Source organism: Anolis sagrei, chromosome 2 (assembly GCF_037176765.1).
Source record: "Anolis sagrei isolate rAnoSag1 chromosome 2, rAnoSag1.mat, whole genome shotgun sequence".
Lineage (NCBI taxonomy): Eukaryota > Metazoa > Chordata > Lepidosauria > Squamata > Dactyloidae > Anolis > Anolis sagrei.
This window is the reverse complement of record NC_090022.1, coordinates 98665690-98690193: the sequence shown is the minus strand read 5'-3', so window position 1 is coordinate 98690193 and position 24504 is coordinate 98665690. Positions and strand designations below refer to the sequence as shown.

General features: G+C 38.4%; 1 protein-coding gene and 1 long non-coding RNA gene across 2 annotated transcripts in view; one reads left to right on the top strand and one right to left on the bottom strand.

The window, feature by feature from the left end:
• The window catches only part of JAKMIP2 (janus kinase and microtubule interacting protein 2), a 128687-nt gene extending 105385 nt beyond the window's left edge, over positions 1–23302 (top strand). Inside the window, exons 19-22 of the mRNA XM_060765133.2 lie at positions 696–899; positions 2774–2839; positions 6079–6150; positions 15625–23302. Of these exons, the coding sequence (XP_060621116.2) occupies positions 696–899; positions 2774–2839; positions 6079–6129 (321 nt within the window). The 3' untranslated portion in view covers positions 6130–6150; positions 15625–23302. The remainder of the gene's footprint in view (positions 1–695; positions 900–2773; positions 2840–6078; positions 6151–15624) is intronic.
• The window catches only part of LOC137096052 (uncharacterized), a 124575-nt gene that overhangs the window by 90084 nt on the left and 9987 nt on the right, over positions 1–24504 (bottom strand). The window lies entirely within an intron of this gene.

Here is a 24504-nt window from a genome sequence, read left to right as displayed (position 1 = left end):
GACGCAGACTGCAGCCAGAAAAATCAGAAGACATTTACTTCTTGGGAAGAAAGCCATGACCAATCTCAATAAAATAGTGAAGAGTAGAGACATCACACTGGCAATGAAGATCTGCATAGTCAAAGCAATGGTATTCTCCATAGTAACCTATGGATGTGAGAGCTGGACGATAGGGAATGCTGAGTGAAGGAAGACAGACGCTTTTGAACTGTGGTGCTGGAAGATGAAATGCAGCATTGTTGTTCTGTGCCTTCACAGAACAACAAAGTCACCTTGACTTTTTGCAACCCTGCCAAAGAACTTTCTCATCAAGATTTATTTGGCATGTATTTGCCACTGCCTTCCTCTGAGACTGAGAGAACATGACTTACCCAAGATCACTCCCTGGATTTCCAAGGCCAAGATCGATTCCAAACCAAGACTTCTAGCCCAGCTTTTAAACCACTACACCACACTGGCTCATTACATAAACTCTTTCCTTACTTTGGAGATTCATGTGAAATTATTAGCATTCACCAAATTTTCGAGTCTGGCATACAGATAAGTAGACTAAGACATTGCTATCACATGTTTAATGTTCACTTCCATTTTCAAAGGCTGGGGTCATCAACATAACAATTTTAAAAATATCTTTGAATTGAAAGTTTGGTTTTGCATAGATCCACTAACCATCTTTTTCTGTTCCATTGTTTTAGAGAATCCAGGAGCTTGAAGCCACATTATACAATGCTTTGCAGCAAGAAACAGTGATAAAGTTTGGGGAGTTGCTCAGTGAGAAACAACAGGAAGAGCTTAGGACAGCTGTTGAAAAATTAAGAAGGCAAATGCTAAGGAAAAGCAGAGAATATGACTGCCAGATCTTACAAGAGAGAATGGAACTGCTTCAGCAGGCACATCAGGTGAGATTTGGGAAGGGATGTGTGTCTGATGTGATTGTGTGAAAAATAAATGATATTGTCATGCTGTTCCAATTTCATCAAAATATTTGATGTATAGAATAACATTAGGTCCTATTGATACCACTGAGTGGGAATTACCCTATATACTTCTGTCTAAGTCTAAAAATCTTAGTCAAAAATCAACCTAAATAACTGGGTTAACTTATCCACAGATCACTGTGAGTACTGAACCTTAACTCATATAGAAAAGGATCCATTCTCTTCTCTGAGTAAAGTTATGAAAGGCAAAGGTTTCATGTGTCCCAGGAGAACCTAAAAGAAGTGCCACCCCCCACTACTTTTTCTGCCATGGCCTTTTTAATGCCTGGACAGAGAAGTGGTGATGGTGGCCAGGAGTGGCTGGCCTCCTGAGCCAGTTGGTGTTTTCTGCTTTCTGTGAAATGGCCTTTGACTTATCCACAGGTCATATCAAAATCCGTAATTTTGGCCCTAAAGCCTGCCTTTGGCCTATACACAAGCGCAACTTTGTGTGTGTGTGTGTGTGTGTGTGATTCGTATATGATTCCTTCTTTCATGGACACCAATTTGCAGACCCAACAACATGTATGGGCTTCACCTTTACCAAGAATGTCTACAGACCACATTTTGATGGAAAAGAAAAAGATAGAATTTTATTGTTTACAGCCAAGTAGCCGTTCTGCACATCACTGGGCGATCCAGCTACTGGACAGTTGTAGCCAATATATCAGTCAACTTGACCCATTTACTCATCCCACTTGATGGATAGCTGTGACTTATGAATCAACGCAGGCAGAAGGCACTCTGTGATTCTCCTGACCCCCAGGAAGTGAGGAAAAGCCATCTGCCCCTGAACTGGGCTTAAATCTGGCTGCCTATACTGCAGAGATCCTATGAGGCAGTGGTTCTCAACCTGGGGTCCCCAGATGTTTTTGGCCTTCAACTCCCAGAAATCCTAACAGCTGGTAAACTGGCTGGGATTTCTGGAAGTTGTAGGCCAAAAACATCTGGGGATCCCAGGATGAGAACCATTGCTATAAGGTGAGCCCTCCTGGATATACAGACCCCAAACTAGATCTGTCTTTCTCAAATCACCCAAAGTTGTGACAATGAATAATAACAGTGTAATACCAATGACTCAATGGTCATCTAAAGAAAAACTCACAAATTTAGGGAGGCCAAGTAGGGAAGACAATTAAAGTGAACTGACTGAGGCCTCTTCTACATTGCCATACAAAATCCAGATTATATGTTTTGAACTGGATTAAATGGCAGGGTAGACTCATATATTTCAGCTCAAAGCAGATAATATCAATTATCCACTTTGATAATCTGGATTACCTGGCAGTGTAGAAGGAGCCTGGAAGAAACTGCTTATATAGACCAAGAATGAAAGTGAATGAAGCAGCTGCTTCACTCCCTATTAGCCAATTAAGTTACTTCTGATTTGCTGGATATCCCACTCTGGGAAAATTAAATGGGTTTCTCAAAAAGAGAAACTGCTCCACATGAGAACAAGATACTGGGGCCCCTTCTACACTGCCATATAAAATCCAGATTATCTGCTTTGAACTGGATTATCTGGCAGTGTAGACTCATACAGATGTGGATTACCTTCTTTAATCATCTGAATTATATGGCAGCGTAAAAGGGGCCTGGATTTCCCAATGAATTCAGGAACACACTGATTTTTATCCTTGAAATGATATATCCACTTTCAGCAAAAAAAAAAAAATGACTACTTTTCATATCAATGAGCTTTTACCTTGGAACCCTTCCTTTTACTTTCCTGAGCAAAGAATAATTCAGCGTAAGCTTTTATCAGTTTTTATGCAAGTTCTTCATTTGATTTCTAGAGGATCAGAGATTTAGAAGATAAAACTGACATCCAGAAGAGACAGATCAAGGATTTGGAAGAAAAGGTTGGTTATTTTATATGTTGGGAATAAATTCTTACTTTATGAGCTCCAATTAATTTTATTAGTATAAAATTTGTGAGATGATTTCTCTGTCATTTTCCTTTTTTATTGTTATCATTATTCAACAGATTTCTAATCCACTAATGCAGTGGTTCTCAACCTGTGGGTCCCCAGATGTTTTGGCCCACAACTCCCAGAAATCCCAGCCAGTGTATCAGCTGTTAGGATTTCTGGGAGTTGAAGGCCAAAACATCTGGAACCCACAGATTGAGAACCACTGCACTAATGTTTTCAGATGGCTTTTTCTGTTAACTTCTGCTTTTCCACAAGTAGCCTGGTTCTATCAGGACTGAGAACTGAACTGCTTTTCCACTGTTTGGGAGCCACCATTTTCAGGCTGCAAAGATGGGAGACATAAAGGAAGGAAGAGGGAGAGAAATGATGTAATCTGAGAAAACAAAATACTTGCCCTACTTATCAGCAACAAGATTCATGCCTGTTGTTGCTACTTTTTCCAAAGAACATTATATTTACAGTATTTACAGTTCCTTTGTAGCCAGAAGACACTACATCTTCTATTTTCACTCTTACTTGGCTTCAGTACAGAGCTCGGGACAGTGAGTCTTCTGACTGCAGCTTACAGAATTCCCCAACCACTAGGGCACAGGGACATATTCTAATGCTCAAAAGTAAACATTCCAAACACTGGAAGTTCACAATCACTCTGTCAGTGTAAGGGCAGGAGCATAAAGCAATGTTTCTTCATCCCTGTCTTACATTTCCCAATTATGAAATAACTTTGAAGAAACAAAGGGACTGCCAGAATCAAGCACTACTACTTTCCCAGATTATCTGTTTATCCCAGATTATCTGGCAGTGGAGACTCATATAATCCAGTTCAAAGCAGATAACCTGGGATCAGATCCTGGGATACCGAGTAGTGTAGATACAGCCTTAGGCTGGTTTTTCAGGAAATGTCTCCCCAACTTGGGAGACCTTACGTGCAGCACTGCTGCCACCAGCATAGCCTCCTGTCTCACAGGAACACATAATCCTACTGCCATTTGGTATTTTGGGTCAGTCTGTCTTTCCTTTTCTTCAATATAAATCTTTTTCCAGGTAATGACTCAGAATAAAATGAACAGCAGACAGCACCCTTGATATCAGTAAATGTATATTGTGGCGGAGGCTCCTTTTTTTGGAGGCTTTTAAACAGAGGCTAGATGGCCATCTGTCAGGGATGCTTTTAATGCGATTTTCCTGCTTCTTGGCAGGGTTTTGGACTGGATGCAAACAATGCACAAATATCTATAGTAACATAGAAACAAGAATGTATGTATATGTATTTTATAACACTCTCAAAAAAGTAATATAAATCAGGATTATATGCTCTCTGATGGAGTAAATTGTCTGAGACTTTATAGCATTTAACAGGAATGTTATCAGCACATTATAAGTAAATGCATATTATCTTGTCAACATATCTTCTCCAGGATGTAGTCTGTTATCACAATATACTTAATGCAACTCTCTTCAGTAGTACAGGCTCTATAGAACTCCTACCAGAACAGAGCCTGTACTACTGAAGAGAGTTGCATTAAGAAGATAATTTTTCGAAACAAGGATAACATACCGGGAGACCTTGTTGAAATTTTGTTACCTAAGGAAGACTCTGTTGCCTAAGAAGTACTCCTTAAGACTGTGTTGCCAAAAGAAGAATTCTTTTGAGGATAAAGACAGAGACTTTTGAATTCCTTCACTGAAATCCGACTCCAGGAAAGGATGGACTTTATTATCTGTAGTCTACTGTTTATTTCTCTATGTTGACAAGATAATCTGCATTTACTTATAATGTGCTGATAACATTCCTGTTAAATGCTATAAAGTCTCAGACAATTTACTCCATCAGAGAGCATATAATCCTGATTTATATTACTTTTTTGAGAGTGTTATAAAATACACATACATACATTCTTGTTTCTTTTGGACTGGATGGTCCATGAGATTTTTTTGATTCTATGATTCTATATTAAGTGAAGAAGTCTTTAATCTTCATGTAAACTTCAAAGCAAAACACTATCAAAAGCCATTTATGGCCTTGTACCACAAGCTGTTTCAGGGAACCGATTCAGTGCAAAAGACTTTCTGTTTTAGTTAAACATTATATTTGGAATTCAAAGACTGCTCCTGTTTTAAGGGTTATTTCTGTACCATCAGGCTGTGGTAATCCTATCATTCTGCCAGCATGATTTATTTATTTATTTTGCAAACTGGATTTCAGAAATTAAAGTATTTGCCTGAATCCGCTATTATGATCAGGACACTGGTGCTGCAGTGCATTAATGGTAATAAAAAATCAGAGGATTTTCCGTTTTGTTAATAGAACTATTTTAGTATAAACTAGAACGAGCAAGTGTGGCGTAGTGATCTGAATGTTAGACTCTGGGAGACAGTTTCAGATCCATGTTCAGCCATGGAAACCCACTGGGTGGCCTTGGGCAAGTCATACTCTCTCAAGATAAGAGGAAGGAAATGTTAAAGTTCATTCGAAATACTCTTATGGCATGTTAAAGCCAACATGGTGTACAGGTTTGAATGTTCAACTAGGGCTCTGGGAGACTAGAATTCAAATCTCCATTCACCCATGGACACTCATTGGGTGGACTTACATGTCTCAGCCTCCTAAGAGGAAAGTAATGGCAAAGCTCTGAATAAATCTTGCCAAGGAAGCTCTATCATAGGGTTGCCAGAAGTCATAAACAACTTCAAGTCAACATAATAACAACAAACAACAGAATGTATGCCATTCTAAGATCCTTGTGGGGTGTAAATATTTCAATAGACAAATACTTTTCTGCAAAAATTATTTGAATAAAATGAATAGGTACCTCCTGGTCTGCAAATCAGAATATTATTCACCTATTTATCATAGCAGACCTCTTTCTGCTGAAGGTCAAACTGCTAGATAATATTGCACAACAGATAGTATTCTAATTAAACTAACATTTATGCAATCACACAAGATTTTTTTTAAAAAAATCTACTGGATGTGTACTTACTACTGAAATTATTATACAGTTCAATCCTGAAAAATAAGCCCAACTGGTTTCAATAGGATTCACTACTGCTCAAATCTGTATCCAACTGCAACTGAATCAGGTTCCCAACGGGAAAGATCCCTATCATTTAGCTTATTAAAAACATTGATTATGATCCATTAAAACTGTTTTCTTCTTCTACAGTTCCTCTTTCTATTCTTGTTCTTCTCTCTTGCCTTTATCCTTTGGCCTTGATGTCAATGTACCTGTCGCAAGGTAAGTCTGCATTTCCATTATTTTTCCTTATAAAAGACACATGCGATTGGCTTTTTATTGTCACAGAAGGGTGTATGACCCCCTGAGACAGTGGGAAAATTGTAAATAAAAGAACTTTAATTTTTTTTTAGCTGAGAGAATATCACTTTAGGAATCCCAAGGTCCTCTGGAGAGATGCAAATTCTCCCAGACCAAGCAATCCCTAGGCAGATCATATTAATCAAATCCATTAATCATCAAATCTACAAAAGTTAAACCCACAAATGTGGAGGACTAAATCTACATCCTTTCTTCCAGGTCCGTATCTAAGTTTCAATAAATATCAAAGTGACAGAAAAGCCTAAGGATAATTCAAGCATCTTTCAGATAATTTACACAGACCTAGTAGGCCAATCTGAGTTTTCTACAAAAAGTTGCAGCTAATTTCAGCATGCTCCTGAGTCCACCTGTATGATATATTTCAAAGAATTAATTATTTGATTTTAATATGTTTTTGTTATGAATGTCATTCAATTGATATTAGGAAGAAGGTGGATAAGAAATAATGGTGGTGATGGCAATGACAATGATGAATGTGTAGTACTTCTAAAGCAGTGGTTCCCAACCTGTGGTCCATGAACCACCAGTGGTCCACAATAATTAAAATATGGTCTATGGCCTCACCATTAATACACCATTGCAACAAGAGCAACTGGTCTTGCAAAACCCTCTTATACTGCCAAGGCTTGTTAAATATGGTTTTCTGTGGGTGAGCCGATTGAGACTACTGGATGGCAATGTTCTGTATCAGAAACTAGAGCTTATGTGGTCTATCCAATACAATTTTCTGAATCAGCACCCCAAATAACCAAGCTGAATCTAAAGTTGACCAAAAAATGATTTGTAACCCTTTTGGTACTAATGTGGGAGAGTGGCTCCTGGTCAAAGTAGTCCCTGGTCTACAAATACATTTTTTGCTCCATTGGGTACATATAGGTTGCATATTAACAGTTTTGATCCTCCTCTTTCTACAGTTATCCCTATAATCCTACCTTCTGTATCTTTAAAGGCTTGTTTAGCTACTATTGATTCTCTTACATAGGACACTACCCCTTTCTTTTTTTCTGGAGCAGAGGATGCGAATACCTTAAAACCTTTCTGGTTTAAATGTGCCATGTGTTTCTGGTGGATATGTGTTTCTTGCAGTAAAATTATGTCGTGACTGTTCTTTTTCATATAGTTAAATACTTTCCTCCTCTTGTTTGGGGAGTTTAAACCGTTTATATTTAATGATAGCAAGTTAAGTTTCCACTCCATTTTCATTTTTTCCGGTGTTATCCTCTTCTTTTTTTGATTCCTCTGCATCCGGATCCCAACCCTTCAGCTCTTTAACATATGTTGTGCCTCCTGGGGATGTTAGTCTTGCTCTTTTTACCCCTTGCTTCTGGCTCTTCAAAGGTTGAGTTTCCAACTCCTTTTGTAGTTTCTTGTAGAAGTCTTGGGCTTTTTCTTCCGATGTGAGCCAAATTCGTTCTCCTTTATATGTAGCCATTATTCCTTCAGTTCTTTCCCAACGGAATCTTATATTAAGTTGTTTCAGTTTTTCCGTCAGGAAGAGATATTTTTTCCTCTTCAATAAGGTAGATGGTGGGACTTCCTTCAAAATGATGATTTTCCTTCCTCGATAATGGGTTTGGTGTTGATTATTTTGTTTGAGAATGCTATCTCTAATTGTCTTTCTGGTAAAGTTTGCTATGACGTCTCTGTCTGTTTTATTTCTTTTTGCATAGTTGGTTGATATGCGATATACACGGTCAGTCTGTTTTTCTATAACCTCCTCCGGGCATTCCATTAGCTTCGCCGTTAGTTCTATCACTATTTGTCTGATGTCTTCTTTTGGATCTTCAGCTATATTTCTAAATCTTAGTTGAAATTCAAGTTCGCTTGTCTCTAGCTTCTCCTGCTGTTTCTCGAGCATTAAGCTTTTCCCTGTCAAGTCTTCTAGTCTGCTCTCGCATTGTTCCTGTTTATTTATCAGAACCTGTTTTTCCTCTTTCAGTACTTTCATTTCTTGTTGGAATACTTGTATTTCTTTCTTCATTGCATTTAAGTCCTCTGCCATTTCTTTCCTCATTCTCTGGAGTTCTTTTTGGTGTACATCTTGTTTCTCTGAGAGTTTTTTTAGCTCTTCTTGATGTGCATCTTGTTTTGCTGAAATTCCTTGTATTTCCTTTAATATTTCTTTCATGATCACTTCTCCCGAGGCCGGAGTCTTTTGGGTTTGTCCCGCAGGCTGTTGCATAGGGTGTTTTTTTCCTTCCCTTTCCTTTTCCTTGTCTATTCTCTCTCCCTTATCCTTTTTGATTTTGGGTGTAGTCATTTTTATCTTTTCTAAATCAGTGGCCTTTGCTTTGGTTTATGCCTCTTATTGGCTCCTTATTTGCTATCTGATATTTGTTTCTTCCTACTGTCTCTATCTTCCTTTCTTTCCTTGTCTTTGTCAATCTCTTGAGTATTTACATTCTCTTTTCTGTCACCTATGTATCCACCTTCCCTTCAGTTTTGTTTGTATGTAGATAGATAAATTTATTGCCTTCTAATGTATTTTGGGGTGTGGTATGTTATGGACTAGGTTGTGGAGGATGCTAGAGATGTTATTTGCTAAAGTACATATATAGTTTGGCCACTGGTAATTGTTTATTATATATATTTTTCCCCTCCCCTCCCCCCCTCCCTCCCCCTCTCCCCCCCTCTCCTCTTTTATTTTTTATTTTTTTATGTATTTACCAGTTCCCTAAGATGATTACTATCTCTTCCCTTTTTCATATTACTGCAATATTTTACTCGGCGAAACACATATCTATTATCCTAATGTTATTGCCGTTGATGGGCTTGAATTAACTAAATAGTTTTGTAGAATAGTTTTGTAAAATTGGGAGGGACGGGAGAGGGGAGGGGAAATGGGGGGGAGAGAGAGGGAAAGAAGAAAGAAAGAAAAAAAAGCTTTCTTGTGGATCAGGAGTATGATGAGCTCATTCTTGCGGGGGATTTCAATGGGGTCTTAGATACTACCATGGATAAAAGCCCAATAGAGAACAAGAAGAAGAAAGATGAAGGAGGTAAATTACCTACCAACCTACTTAAATTGAAAGAGGAGTTTAGCCTAAGAGATGTATGGAGGACCCATAACAAAAAAGGGAGGGACTATACATTCTTTTCGGAAAGGCACAAAAGGTGGACCAGAATCGATATGGTCTGGGTCACAAAGACGCTAGTAGGGAGAATCAATAAGATTAAGATCTTACCACGGTACCTTTTGGATCATTGCCCGATGGAAATAGCCATTAATCACAAGAAAGAAAGGAAAACATGGAGGCTAAATGAATATTTACTAAGATCGGAGGAAGAAATAAGGAGAAACTCAGAGATACTAACAGAATTTTTTAAAATCAATGACACTGACAATATGGCAAAAGAAATCATATGGGACACCAGCAAGGCCTATATGCGAGGGGTCTTCATACAACAAAACAGCAGAAAATACAAGCAGAAAAAACAGAAGGAACTGGATATTAATAACAGAATAGAGGAACTTGAGAGAGAACTCAAAAGACACCCAAAGAATGAAAAAACCAAATTAGAGTTGCAACTACTGAATAAACAAAAAGAAAGTATGGAATTGGAACAAATGGCAAGAAATCTAGCCTTCCTAAAACAAGACCACTTTCAAAATGCGAACAAGGCAGGAAAGTGGCTTTCCAAGAGAATTAAGAAGAAAAAATGTAAACAAAATATTGCACAAATTGAAGAAGGAAACAAGATCTACACAAAAGACGAGGAGATAACGGCCCAGTTCCATAAGTTCTATAAGAAGCTATATAGGAAAGACCCGATAAGTAGGGAAAAAATTAATGAATATTTGGGCAAACAAAAAATAACAAGACTATCGGAATCCCAGAGAGAAACCCTAAATAAAGAGATCACGACAGAAGAACTAGAAGGAGCAATAAAGAGACTCAAGGCAGGAAAAGCACCAGGTCCAGATGGCCTCCCTATGCTATACTATAAAAAATTAAAGGAAATCATAATACCACATCTTAAAAGAGTAATGAACAACATCCTAGAAAACGGAACGATGCCAAAAACCTGGAGAGAGGCCAGCATAATAATCCTACATAAGGAAGGCTCGGACCCACTCAACGTAAGAAACTACAGACCAATCTTGCTATTAAATAGCGATTATAAGATTTTTACATCAATCTTAGCAGAACGGTTAAAAGGCTTCCTATCAACATGGATTAAAGAGGAGCAGACAGGCTTTCTGCCAAATAGGAAGATGAAAGATAATGTCCGAAACATCTTAAACATCATTGAATATTTCGAAAGCCATAATGAGAAGGAATTGGCAATACTCTCGGTCGACGCGGAAAAGGCATTTGACCACCTAAGTTGGTCCTTTTTCAAATCAATACTTAGAGAAATGGACATCGGATTTAAATTTATGAATGCCATAAACACCATCTACGCTGACCAAAACGCAAGCATCAAGATAAACGGGCACGAATCAGAAAGACTTCCGATAGAGAAAGGCACGAGACCCCCTCTCGCCGCTAATTTTCATCATGGCGCTAGAAATCCTGCTAAATGAGATCAGGGAGGACAACAGTCTGACAGGAGTAAGAATACAGAAGGAATCCTTTAAACTAAGAGCGTTCGCGGACGACCTTATATGCACAATACAGGATCCCCTCAGTAATATCAATTTATGGGTAGAAAAAATAGAAGAATTTGGCAAGGTCTCAGGCCTCAAAATTAATAAAACAAAATCAATGATACTCACAAAAAACATCTCAAGGGAAAGAAAAGAAAGATTGACAACCCTCACAGGCTTACAAACAACAACGAAAATCAAGTACCTTGGCATATACATTACGGCGAAGAACTCTCAGTTATTAAAAAACAATTATGAGGCAAAATGGAGACAGATTAAAAAAGATCTAAAAGACTGGCAACACCTGAAACTCCCTCATGGGCAGAATAGCAGTGATAAAATCTAACATACTCCCCAAAATGTTACATTTATTCCAAAACATTCCAATAATAAGGAAGAAGCAGATATTTGTAGATTGGAACAGAGACATCTCTAAATTCATTTGGAATAACAAAAAACCCAGAATTAATTTCACCAATCTAACAGATGAAAGGACAAGAGGTGGCCTAGCTCTACCAGACCTCAGATTATATTTTGAGGCTAGCTGTATGGAGTGGATCACAGATTGGATTCGACTTCAGAATAAAAAATTGTTAATGTTAGAAGGCCACGACTTAAGATCTGGGTGGCATGCCTATATATGGAACAACAAAGCAAAGGTAGAAAAAACTTCCGTAACCACTTTATCCGCGCGGCCCTTCTGAAAGTCTGGGATCAATACAAGGGAAGAATGTATCCGAAAACGCCGCTATGGCTCTCCACCTTGGAAGCCCAACAAAGGAGGGAAATAGGCTGGAGAACATGGCCTACGTATAAAGATCTTCTTGCAAAGACAGGAAAGGAAATAAAAATGAAAACAATAGAAGACCTAAAAGAAAAATACAACAATCTCACATGGCTCCAATATTGGCAACTGAAGGAACACTTCGCAAAAGACAGACAAATAGGCTTCATGGAAAACCTATCGGCCTGGGATAGATTAATAGAAAAACCAAGAAAATTCATCACTAAAACATAAGCTACTGCTTGAATGGTCTACGGAGGAGGAGCGAATCAAAGAATACATGATTAAATGGGCAAGATTGATAGGAAGATCAATATCTTTAGAAGAATGGAACACCATCTGGAATATAAAATCAAACTATTCATATGCCTATGATATAAAAGAACACTGGATTAAAATGGTACACCAGTGGTACCTAACGCCCTCCAAAATTGCCAAATTCTCGAAAAACATGTGCAACAAATGCTGGAAATGTGGTCTAGAGGAGGGAACTTATAAACATATGTGGTGGACCTGTGCAAAAGTAAAAGCCTACTGGAAAATAATCCAAGAAAACTGCCAAAAAATATTAAGAAAAAACATACCCCTAAATCCAGAGACATTCCTATTGGGCCTAACAGAAAAAATATGGGACAAAGAGACTGATAAGCTATTTGTCTATCTGGTCACGGCGGCCCGCATACTCCTTGCCAAAGTTTGGAGGAAAAAAGAAATGCCATCAGAGTCAGAATGGATTAACAAAATAGTGGACATAAAGAACATGGATCACCTATCATATATCCTTTCAAATACACGAAATATACCGATGGCAATGACAAACTGGTCACCGGTGGAGGAGTGGTTGAAAGAGAAAAAGTTAAAACTATAAAAAGGCCATTATCTCCCCCACAGTTAAAACTCTAACCGCCACACATTCACTTTCTTTCTCTTTGTTAAACATGTCAATTCAAAGGTTTTTCTTTTTTCCAAAATATCGAATATAGCTTTATTAAGTGGGGCATTTCACAAACCAAGATAAGGGGCACAAATTTACATTTAAAAGCTGTGTCGCTATGTCAAACATTACGCTAAAATGAAAATTAACACAGATCAGGAAAAAGAAGCAAGGATAAAGTTAAGGGCCAAAAGAAAACTCAGGAAATAAAACGAACTAACAAGAAATAAAGGAAAACCACGAGTCAGAAAACATGAGAACTGAAAGATAGGATAACAAAGATACTGGCATGAAAGATTTTGAAGTAAAAAGAACAATATTGAATCTATTCATTGCAAGAACTAAATACCGGAGGAAATACATGCATTTATATACACAAATGAAGACTGTAAATGAAGACCAAGAGAAAATCCACTAGAGTGAGAGAGAGGAGGTCCGGCCAACTGAGGTTGGCCAAGCTTTTAATGTAATTTGTATATTTGTACTTTGTTATATTTGTTATACTTGTAATCCGTTGTTTGTATGTGTAAGTGTTCTGTATGTCTTTGTGATGTTGTGATGTTGTGAAATAAAATTTATAAAAATTAAAAAAAAAAGTAGTCCCTGGTCAAGTGGTCTCTGGTCAAAAAAAGGTTGGGAACCTTTTTTAAGCCCCTTGTACATTGCTATATAATCCTGATTATCTGCTTTGAACTGGATTATATGAGTCTACAACACCATATAATCCAGTTCAAAGCAGATAATCTGGATTTTATATGGCAGTGTAGAAGGGGCCTTAGAAGTTTGTCTTTGTTCAGAATATATGTTCTAAGCTCTGCCCTCTAAATAACATACTTACTTACTTACTTACTTGAACTGTACTTTTGTTCAAACCAAACCCTAGTAAACTAGAATCTAGTAAACTAGAATCAACCCTGAATGGTTTACATTACAGAACTGCGGGGGGAGGGGGAGTAAGACTCCATATATTCGTTTAACAATTTCACAGATTTTGAGCAGGGATTATAACTGTGCATTCATCCATATGTTGTTGAGCTGCATCACTGCTTTAATGGCAAGAGTTGCTGGGAGCTGCAGCAACTCTGGAGAAGTCAATACTCTCAACACTGGTTGAGAGTATTAAAAACAGAAAACCCCTGCATCTGCAGGGAATAAAAGATATTCTTGTTTTTTTGTTTTTTTACTATACATGGGTCAGAAGCATACCATAGAACTACACTGGAGGACCTAGGTTTGTGGTAGATATTTTTTGAGCATGGACATTGCAAGCAAGGACATTGAATCTATGAATATGGTGGTATTTATTATTAAGGGGGACTCAGGGCAGCTTACAGCCAGCATCAATTCGATGCCCACACATACAAAACACAACATTTCATAATAGGTAAAAACATTAGGTTAAACTCCATTTTAAACAATATTATTAACTAAGTAGCCATATCTAAATCTGATTCAGCAACCAACAACCCAGTCCAAAGTCTGCCCATGGTCAGTTCTCAAAAACATTGTGAGTGCTGTCAGAGCCTGCTATCCGAATGTCTGGTCCCAAAACCGTGTTTTGAGCTTCTTCCTAAAAGAAAGGAGGGATGTAGCTGACCTAATTTCACTGAGAAGCATGTTCCACAGGCAAGGGGCCACCACCAAGACTGGTTCAAGGATCACCACCACCCTTTTCTAAATATAAATATTATGATCTTCTAATAAATATAAAAGAAATAACTTATATCGAGTTCCTTTGTCAACTCTTCTTGATAAAAGCTGACAGGTTCGTGGTCTTAGTGTATCATGTTATAGTGAATTAGCTGTAATATTGCATCAACTGCAGCAGTGGCTCACTGGGCACAGTGGGCTGAAGCCATACCTTTAGTCAGGTGCTGTAGCAGAGGCATGGCCAATTATGGCCTTGGAGATATTTAAATGGGCTAAGACATCAATATGGAAGCTTAAGAGAGGGGGTGGGATTGGAAGCTGCAGAAGAGAATGGAAGGGCAGGGAAGGACTACTGAAAGAAGCTGATGAGAGGGGGCAAAGACAAGGAAAAGAGTAGATGCCTGTCAAACTATGGATGGTGCAGAGATAGTCTCTTCAGCTCTAGATGCCAAGTAAAAGAAAAGCCAAAACTGGGACTAGACCGCCAGATGAGGCAGAGCAATGCAAAGGAGATCAAGTGCCTGTACAGTTGGCCTTCTGTATCCACAGATTCAAGAATTTATGGTTTAAAATACACTCCCAAAAAAACCCCTCCAAAAAGCATTCATTAATTTTGCCATTCTGTATAAGGGGCATCATTTTACTATGGCATTGTATATAATGGGACCTGAGCATCTATAGATTTTAGTATTCACAGGCGGTCCTGGAACCAAACCCAGTGGATACCAAAGATCGACTGCATGTTGTTGAGCTGCATGTGTGATTCCGCACAAACTCAGCAAGAAGACACACAGGGCACAAATGTTGCTGATCACTTAACCATTCTTTCACCTTCTATGTACAAATTCCCCTGTGAAACGGCCCCACAAATGCCTATTCTGTTTTTCCTATTTGCCAAGCTCCAGAAACAGGGGAAGGAGCTTTATATACAGTAGTTACTGCTTGGTAGTTCCACTTTATCCCAGTTAGTATTTTAGCAAGCCCTCGCTGTCTTCAATCAGGTGCACAAGAACTGCAAATCGCTCAATACATATACACACACGGGCACCTCAAACAAGTTCAGCCAAAACACAAGCCCATCTTCTTCTGTCTCATCAGATATATTTAAATCCAATAACAAAAGTAGTATACTTTTGATGGCCACTCTGGAAACTACAAGCTGGACCAGATATGCTTTTGATATGATCCAGCGCAGCCCTATATGTGTTCCGATGTTTGCTGATTCCCATTCTGTTGAACGTGCTATCTATATGGAGATCACAAACTCTCAAGGCAAGCCAAAAGAGTCTCATTTATCATGAGATATGTAAGAAACTTTCTATTTGAAGCCATAGAATAATTTCTCAGTAGGTATATGCAGTATAATTAATGAAGTTTCCTTTTACCTTGAATGTTTTTCTCTTTTCTTCCCCATAGAGTGATGGACCACAAAGTCCTCTGAAGGGCCGATGCTTCCAAACCCATGAAGAAGAGAACACTGTTTACAACCATTTCACAACAAAGCAACACTCCGTAGCTAAGACCACACCCACCATGTAGTTTAAAGCCATTTTCCAGATTTGTTACTTGACAGTTCCTGTCTAAAGCTACAATATATGCTGCACTTAATGAAATTCTGTAAGGAGGAGAATATCTCATCAGCGTACACCACATGGATTATTCCCCTGCCCTTTTTATTTTCCTTTCTTTCTTTCTTTGTAAAGAGAAAGAATCAGCAAGAAGCCACAGTGAGCAGACTGAGTCAAGGTATGTCAGGCAAGGAACCAAAGTGACTATGAACACTCTATCCCTGCTGTGCAGGGGGGTTATTTTAAACATAAACACCAACTTCCCATGAAAGTCTTCAATAGTAAAGGGAACAGAGCAAAAGAAAAGTATTCAGAAGACAAGGACATTTTTTAAAGGTCAGTTTGGAAAGTCGGGCTTTCATAATACAGGGACTCTTTTTCTCTCTGATTTTAAACTCAGGAACAATGACAGCAGCAATGTGAACGAGGGGAGAAACATATTCTGATTTTCTTTCATAATGGGTGGACAATGGGATTGATCCAATTGGAACAGTAACCCAGCAAGGCGGACCAAGCTAGAGAAAACAGCTGACAGTGCGCTTGAGGATTCCTAACAATGCTGTAGCCTTATCTGTCCTTTTCCTGTCATCAGGGCCCTTTCCATTAAGGACAACCTATGGAACATGTTTGTTACATCAAGTAAAGAACTCTACATGAATGGAACACTCATTTCACTAGCCATTGGGTGGACTTGGAATGGGGTGGAAGGTCCTCTGACCAAGAAGCTGTCATGTGGGAGAGGAGGCAAATGCCTGCTGATCAGGCCCCAGCTTCTAAGAGTTTCTTCCTCTACTCATCTCTGTTTATTGCAGAGTTGAACTTATTTTATGCAATATGTTTTCCCTTGTCATGGTTATTTTCTCAGTCGGCTGCATGAACTAAAATGAGCAAACCCAAGGAACATCCTTTTATTATCTCACCTGCCCATGACAAATACATATCTTGCTGCTAAGAATTGGCCTGTATTGTTCATTAAGGTTTGCCCTGAAGCAGCATTTATCTTCCACTTGCCTGTAGGTTTCGCTCAGATTTATGAGATTTTTTTCCATGTGGAAATAACACTTGCTCATGCAAAGTCCTGCTTAGAATGGCTAGCCTGTATTTGGGCAGGTTCTGATGATTGGCAACTTGCACAGAAGCAAATGGCATCCTTGTGCTGAAGGCAGAGATAGAGCCTCTTTTGGTCTTTGAGCATTAGAAGAATCTCAGCTCTGTTCCCAAGGTCCCAACTGACCTGCTCTTCCATTTTGCAATTGTATTCCCCTTTTATAGACTATAGGGGTTTTTCACTTATTGGTACACTGGCAAAATTTAAGTAAATCTCAAAATATAAATATAGCAAGCATAGTATTTGCTTGTGGTTGTTTTCTCCTGAAGTAATATAAATAATAAGAATGGCCAATATTAAGATTTATGCTACATAGTGCTCGGTACTCATCATGGGCGTTACCATTCACATATTTAAATGACTGATTTCTGAATGTTGGAGACACCACAGCTTCCCAGCCCTGCCATCTATCGTACCAAGTTCCTCAGCACCAGACCTATATTTATCTGATCCAATCCTGATATTAGTCATAGCCCTCCTATCAGTAAGAAGGAGAAAGCAGCAATGACAAGATGAACAACATTTTCTCTTACCAGTAGATACACGCTACTACTTTCCTCTTGCATTGCAAAGATTATTTTATTTTGACCAAGTGTGTCACAGCAAAATCTTGAAAATTCAAACTTCTAAGGGTCCTTTTATTAGTCAGCTTTGATGGGAATATCTATTTTAGCAGAAATTTGTAAATGTTCCAGGATTTAGCCTAATTAGGTAGGAACCATCACCAGCAGTCAATCATTCACTTGTGTGGTCCTTGGTCTCTGAAACATCATTTTGTAAAACATTTCAGTTGATTTTGTGTTTATATTCATATTACTCAGATACAGGGCAAATAGTCTGACTAGCATTCTGGATGAATGCACCACACATTATCTCCCTGTTATAATTCTGTGCTGGGAGATTCTGTTGATGGGTCAGCCAAAGAACTGGCAAGGTATGCAACATTTAGCATTCAATGATGGTTATACTCCAGCAGGCTTTTATCACAAAACTGAAACTGGTGTAAAGAGATGCAGCATTATTCTGATATCTTACCCAGACTGTAATTCTTATCTTCCCTTGGCCTTTTTTGTATTCTTGATAACTGTCTCACCCAGCATGAGTGTCTGTGGATGATTATAAGCAATACAATATCTAAAATCATCACACAGCTCTAAAGGCATAGTGTCCACAGGTGTCACTTTCCTCCATGACAGCACCAAAGAGAAAGGATTGTTGTAGTTGATGGAAGTTGCTTTTTGCATCTGATTTAGTCTTAGAGGAAACTTCCCACATAACCTTGAATTCTGAGGAAAACCCCAATCAGTTTGCTGTGAAACCTCATAAGTGTTCATGCAGAATTATGGCTTTGTGGATACATTGTAGAACAGTGCCTCTTCAACTAACCAATATGTGGAACAGGTAGTGTTTTTCTTAGTCTTCCAGGGACCGGCACCAGATTTATGCCCATTGACTACAGCTAGGATTGTCAGTGTGAAAACTGGAGATAGTTCCTCTACCTTTAATGGTTATACAGATTAAGCATACCTGGACGAGTGATAATCAAAACCTACTTAAATTTCATTTTCTACACAATTGCTGGTCCTAAATATCCAAAAGACACCAGATCCCACCTGATCTTGGAAGTGAAGCAGGCTCAGACCTGATTTGTCCTTGGATGGGAGTCTGCCAACAAATACTAAGTGCTTAGACTATTTTTCAGAGAAAGGAACTGGCAAAATCACTTCTGAATTATTCTGGCTTAGGAAAAACTCTATGGAATTCTTATAGGGTTGCCAAAAACCCTTCAGGCAACTTGAAGACACACACATAGTTGTTAAAGGTACAGGAACTGTCTCCTTTTCTCACAATTCCAATTACAGCCTTTTCCTCTCCTGAACATTTTTGGGAACTTGCAGTCAATAGCTTGCATCCTGGCACTGGTCCATGGACCACCATGTTGAGTAGCACAGTTGTAGAGAATACCAAGAACAATCAGTGGTAGTGAGAATCAGCTGTCATTCATAGTAGCTTTTCTTTCATAGCCCATCTTCTTTTGTGTGTCTGTTTTGTTGTATCTATTACAAAAACTTATTGAAGTTTCAGTGTTGTGGTTCCACATGGAATATTTAGGATAGGCTTCCTGTTTATATTTCCCATTGAGTACAGTTTGCAACATCTCAACTGGAAATAAGACCCATATCCTTCCATCAACTTGCTTCCGTTTCCTTTCTCTGCTTCATAATTTACTCAGGAGAGCCTATTGTCACATGGCATCCTGTGAAAAGTCAGCTAGAGATTGTGAATGTCAAATCTCAACTCATTCCCAAAGGGTTTGTATGGATGGATGTTCTTCACACCACAATGAGCATTATCACACATGCAAGGAGCTCAAAAACAGTCTTGATTTCTGTAACATTCCATTACCTCATTTTTAAAAATCCTGACCTTGATACTGAAACAGAATCGGGGTTTGTTTTTTTTGTTTCACCACAAATTAAAAAGATTCTGTCAATTTGGACCAAGAAGAACATAAAGCCTGTCTGCTTACAGAATAGTGCTGTAATTTTCTTTCAAACCATTTCCTTTGTTCTTGTTTTGTTTCTGGATTCCAAAATGCTACCAGATAATTTTATGCTGCAATTTATGTGACACCTTGTCTTCAGTATGTGTGTCAGATTTTTCTATTAGTTACTGGATGGGCTGATATTCATTTTCTCTTTATACATAAATTTCTGTGTTTTTGTGAAGGAACTGTTAAGATGCAAAGTTTTGCAAACAAATGCAATATTTTTAAGTACAATAGTATCCAGTTGAGGAAAGGAATAATTTACCACAGTGCACATAAAACATGATCTCTTGTATCGATAGGAGATATGCTTCTGGATTTCACATGGATATACACAACTGCAGCTAACTGAAAGGAAGGCCTTCTGGCATAAGAATATCATAGAGTTGCACTGGAGGACCCAATAGATGTCCAAAGAGGATATATTTTTCAGGTAGGGATAAATGAAGCCACAGAAACCAGTCCTACAGTTAAGGAGGCCATGCTGTACTGCCAAGTACAGCACGGCTTTAGAAGTAGAATTTTTGCCAAGTCCAACTTCCTCAGATCCAGGGCTGGAGTTAAGGAGGAGGGGCAAAATGAAGACATTGCCCCACCTAAATTCTGCTACCCTAAAATGTTCAGCCCCCAAATTTCTAGCATTGCAATACATTAAAACTTTCATTGAGCATTTAGAACTGCTATTTAGGCATCCAAAAGAAAGGGGCAAGCAAAGTAGTCAAGGCAATGCAAACATAGCAAATAGAACACTTCTATCTATTTATAATTATCAGTCTCCCTAAATAATGTGAAAATTCAAAGAAAAAATTGGTGAGCTTGAATACATTTTCCTAGATGCCTTGGACAGGTTTATCAGAACACCATTTGGCTTGAGGTTCCCCTTTAATGGAGGTAGAAATAGATTTTGTTAATGTAATTACATTTCTCAATGAAGATTGGCCATACCTGAAGACAGTGAGGGGGTAAGGGTAGGGCAACTGGCTTTAGCAGCTAATTTTTACAATCCTGAAATGCTGGCAAAATCTTAAATAATGTATGCATGTTATAAATTTCATTTTGTTTTCTTTCATTTTTATCCTACTCTTCTCCTAAGATGGGTTCCATTTTTATTACCAATGTGAAAAAATGGCACTTGTAAGACTTTAGGGCCATCTCCGTGGGAAATATATCTGGGGCTAGATCCAAAGCATTGCTGCTTTGAATCATACCTGGATTCTGTCTTGGTGTTTAGACCATTCCACTCCCAATCTATGTCAGACTAGTTTGTCGCAACAGGAGTCACAGAGCTCCAGACCACCGCGGTGCCTTTGCCAATGTCAGCAAAGATGTGTGTGTGACTTGAAGAAAACAGGGAAATCTCCCTTGGAAAGTGGCTATGTTGGCAAACTAAATGTGTGGTCTATTATTTCTTTTTTTTTCCAGTGAAAGTAATTACGGTCATTGCTGAATGGAGTAAGCAGCTTTCTGAGATAAACTTTTCTGGTGATTGTTCTTATTACATATGTTGGCAGCCCTATAATTACTCCGTATGTCCAAATATTGTTTGTGGTCCTGCAATTGTTTGCCTTTAATTAAGCAATCTTCTATTGAGAAAAGATTTCCTGTTTTATGATGGAAAGTGTTGTTCATCTTATCAGTTCCAATTTTCATTGCCAACTACACATACACAAAGAAACATAATGGGAATTCCTACAACAGTCTTGTATGTATCCCCTCTATGTGCTGGTGTAATATTTGGAGTGTACAAGAGGTGTGACTCATGGAGCTACATTTCTCTTACTATGCCCCCAGGACCTAAAATGAACAAATGGTTATTCAGGCTACACATATAGAAAACAAACACTATCAAACACAGTAATAATTTTGGCTTTTTGTTTTTGTTATTTTTTACGAGCTTAGAATTGAAAAATTTAAGCACTCATAGAAAAGGTGAAACAGCACATTTTCAAGTGTGATACCTTTTAAAATTAAATGACTTTTCCAAGATTTGTGCACTTTATAGTGCTTTTAATGCACTTTAAAGTGAAATTTTGCCTTTCATGCCCATGTAATGCTTATCGCAGGTAATTCTGATTATTTCTCTGAACACTGCATCAGATCAAAAAACAGTCTAAATATGAACTTGTTTCTAACAAGGTAACAATGACTGTCTAATGTTATTGATAAGATTAATCATGTATATGCCATTGTAAATCCTTTCTTCTGCTCTGTGGCAGATATCGCCAGATAACATGTAATTTAAATGCCTGTAAAATTCAGTTTGATGTATTTATTTTTTAGCATTCTGGAAATGGAGGAACTCAAATTTGGATTCCTTCACAACAGGTCTCAAACACTGGCCAAGGAGGTTGCTTTGATGGTCTGTGGCTTGTTGTCTTTAATCACATAACAAAACATGTTTCTAGTCCCAGTTAAATAACCAACGAATTTATCATGGCTTCTCATTCTATTCCCAACCCTTTTAATGGCAGGGAAAGATGGGACTGCTACTTAAGTCAATGTTCCCCAGCATTCTTAGCATGCTGAAGAAACGTAACATTTTCTCACCTATGTCTTTGGTATTGTAATATGTTCTTTGTGTATGCATGTTCATCTCACATTATCTAATACATACAGCCAATCCTTTGATTAAGTCTTTGGAGGGGGACAGGAAATGCCCAGCTGCTTGGTTAAAAAGTATGCTACATGAAGCATGGACTGGTCTGTCAAATTTACTCTGTAGACTTTGGAGGGGTTTTCTGTCTCCTCAGTGCAATGCAATCTGTGCCTAATATCCACTTCTTGACAGTGACTCTGCAAACCCTCTAGAGATCAACATGAGGTCACCTTTAGGCTAAGTATGTATGAGCAAATACATACATTTACTATTGTACATATATATATCTATCTCTAATGTATATAGTAGGATGCTATTAGTACTTATAAAAGTGTACTTCCAATTCTAAGACTGATAATGTGTTGTTGAAAGACAACATGAGTAATAGTTGGTGGTGAGTTTGATGCCAGGTCTGGTACCATTGTCCCATGCCACCACCAGAGTCCTTGGGACATAAACAGCTCAGCCTAGGTGATCACAAATGCTTGGGGAGCTATCCCAAACTCACCAAAATGTCAAAAGAGATTCTAAGATGTTTGGCTGAAAACCCTGACTCTTTTCCCAAAATGGAATCAGATACTTCTTCCCATCTTCATGATTCAATTTGGCATCTCAAAAGTGTTTCTTTGTGGTGCCCTGCGGCTTTCACTGACACATGAGTATTGAGAAAGATCACATCCTTCAGCCTTTTGTCAATGCAGGTATGGGGGGATGCTTCATGTGACAAACACTGGGCCAAAGCCAGCCTTGCGTGCAGTTCAGCAGTATTACTACTCACAGGAATCACAATTACAAACTTTCTCTTTTGACATATCAAAGGACACACAAAATAGATTAAATATAAGTATGGTAAACTTTCCAATGTCTCAGCCTCAGGGCAGTGTGACAATATCATAAATCACAAAATGTTTTTCTCTGCTATCTCTCAGTTGGACTAAGCTGACCAGCCCATTTTTGCCCCACTGAGCTTAGATCCAGCAATTTGGACAAGTATTGCATTTTCTCTCCACTGCACCTCCCTGTATATAACTTGCTCCCATTTTTGTGTCTATAATTCCAGAAGAGAACTGTAAATTATTTGGCAGAATGAGCCTTTGATAAACACTGCGGCCATGTACATGTACTGTATGTATTAACGTGTAGATGAGAATCCTTATTGTATGTAAAGTTTTATGAATGGTTATTTTTTAATTTATGTATTTAATATAGGATTCAATGACCTCTGGTGTTTTAGTTTGTATAAAAAAAATTAAACAGCATTTTTTAAAACTTTACTTTCCATTAATGGATGCATTCTCCACCACCTGTTTTAAAGCAATTCACAGGGACAAGAGCACTAAACATATCTTATGCTAAACTATCACCACAAGCAAACAATGTGAGAAAATTGAGATTTCCAAATTGCGATTTATTTACGAATGAGGGATTATCAGTTTATAGCAGCAGAATGTATTTTCAAGATCAGGAACAATAGATAGGATGATAATGATTATGATGATGACGACGATGACGACGACGATGGTGGTGGTGGGAACATTCCTAAAGTATCATAACAATGAAATTAAATCACTGGTAGATGCAGACTGCAGCCAGGAAATCAGAAGACTTTTACTTCTTGGGAGGAGAGCAATGACCAATCTCAATAAAATAGTGAAAAGTAGTGATATCACACCGGCACTGAAAATCTGCATAGTTAAAGCAATTGTATTGCCCATAGTAACCTATGGATGTAAGAGCTGGACCATAAGGAAGGCTGAGATAAGGAAGATAGATGCTTTTGAACTGTGGTGCTGGAGGAAAATTCTGAGAGTGCCTTGGACCACAAGAAGGTCAAACCAGTCCATACTCCAGGAAATGATGCCCAACTACTCACTGATGGGAAGGATATCAGAGGAAAAGATGAAGTACTTTGCCCACATAATGAGGAGACAGGAAAGCTTAGAGAAGACAATGATGCTGAGGAAAATGGAAGGAAAAAGGAAGAGGGGCCAACCAAGGACAAGAGGGATGGACAGTATCCTTGAAGTAACTGGCTTGACTCTGAAGGAGCTGGGGGTTGTGACGGCCGACAGGAAGCTCTGGCGTGGGCCAGTCCATGAGGTCACAAAGAGTTGGAAGCGACTGAATGAATAAACAACAACAACAATCTTTAAATTTGGCTAAAACAGTTCTATGGTTTAGAAAACAGTAGAGAAGGCTTTAAAAAGGTTAATACTACACAAGGATCCACAGTTCAGTGAAAGAGCACATTCTTTCCATGAACAGTTTATAACAGGAGCTTATATGGGACTGCCTTGTGAGACATTTACTTAAAGGTGTCTGTTTCTTTAATATGTATATAATAAAATAAAACAGAGAGTGTGAGAGAGAACTTCTGGGTGGAAAGAGAATAGGAAATATTATTATGTGATCATGCATATGATAGGAATTAGGATTAACAAACACAGTGTATGTATTATAGCTTGATGTATGGCAT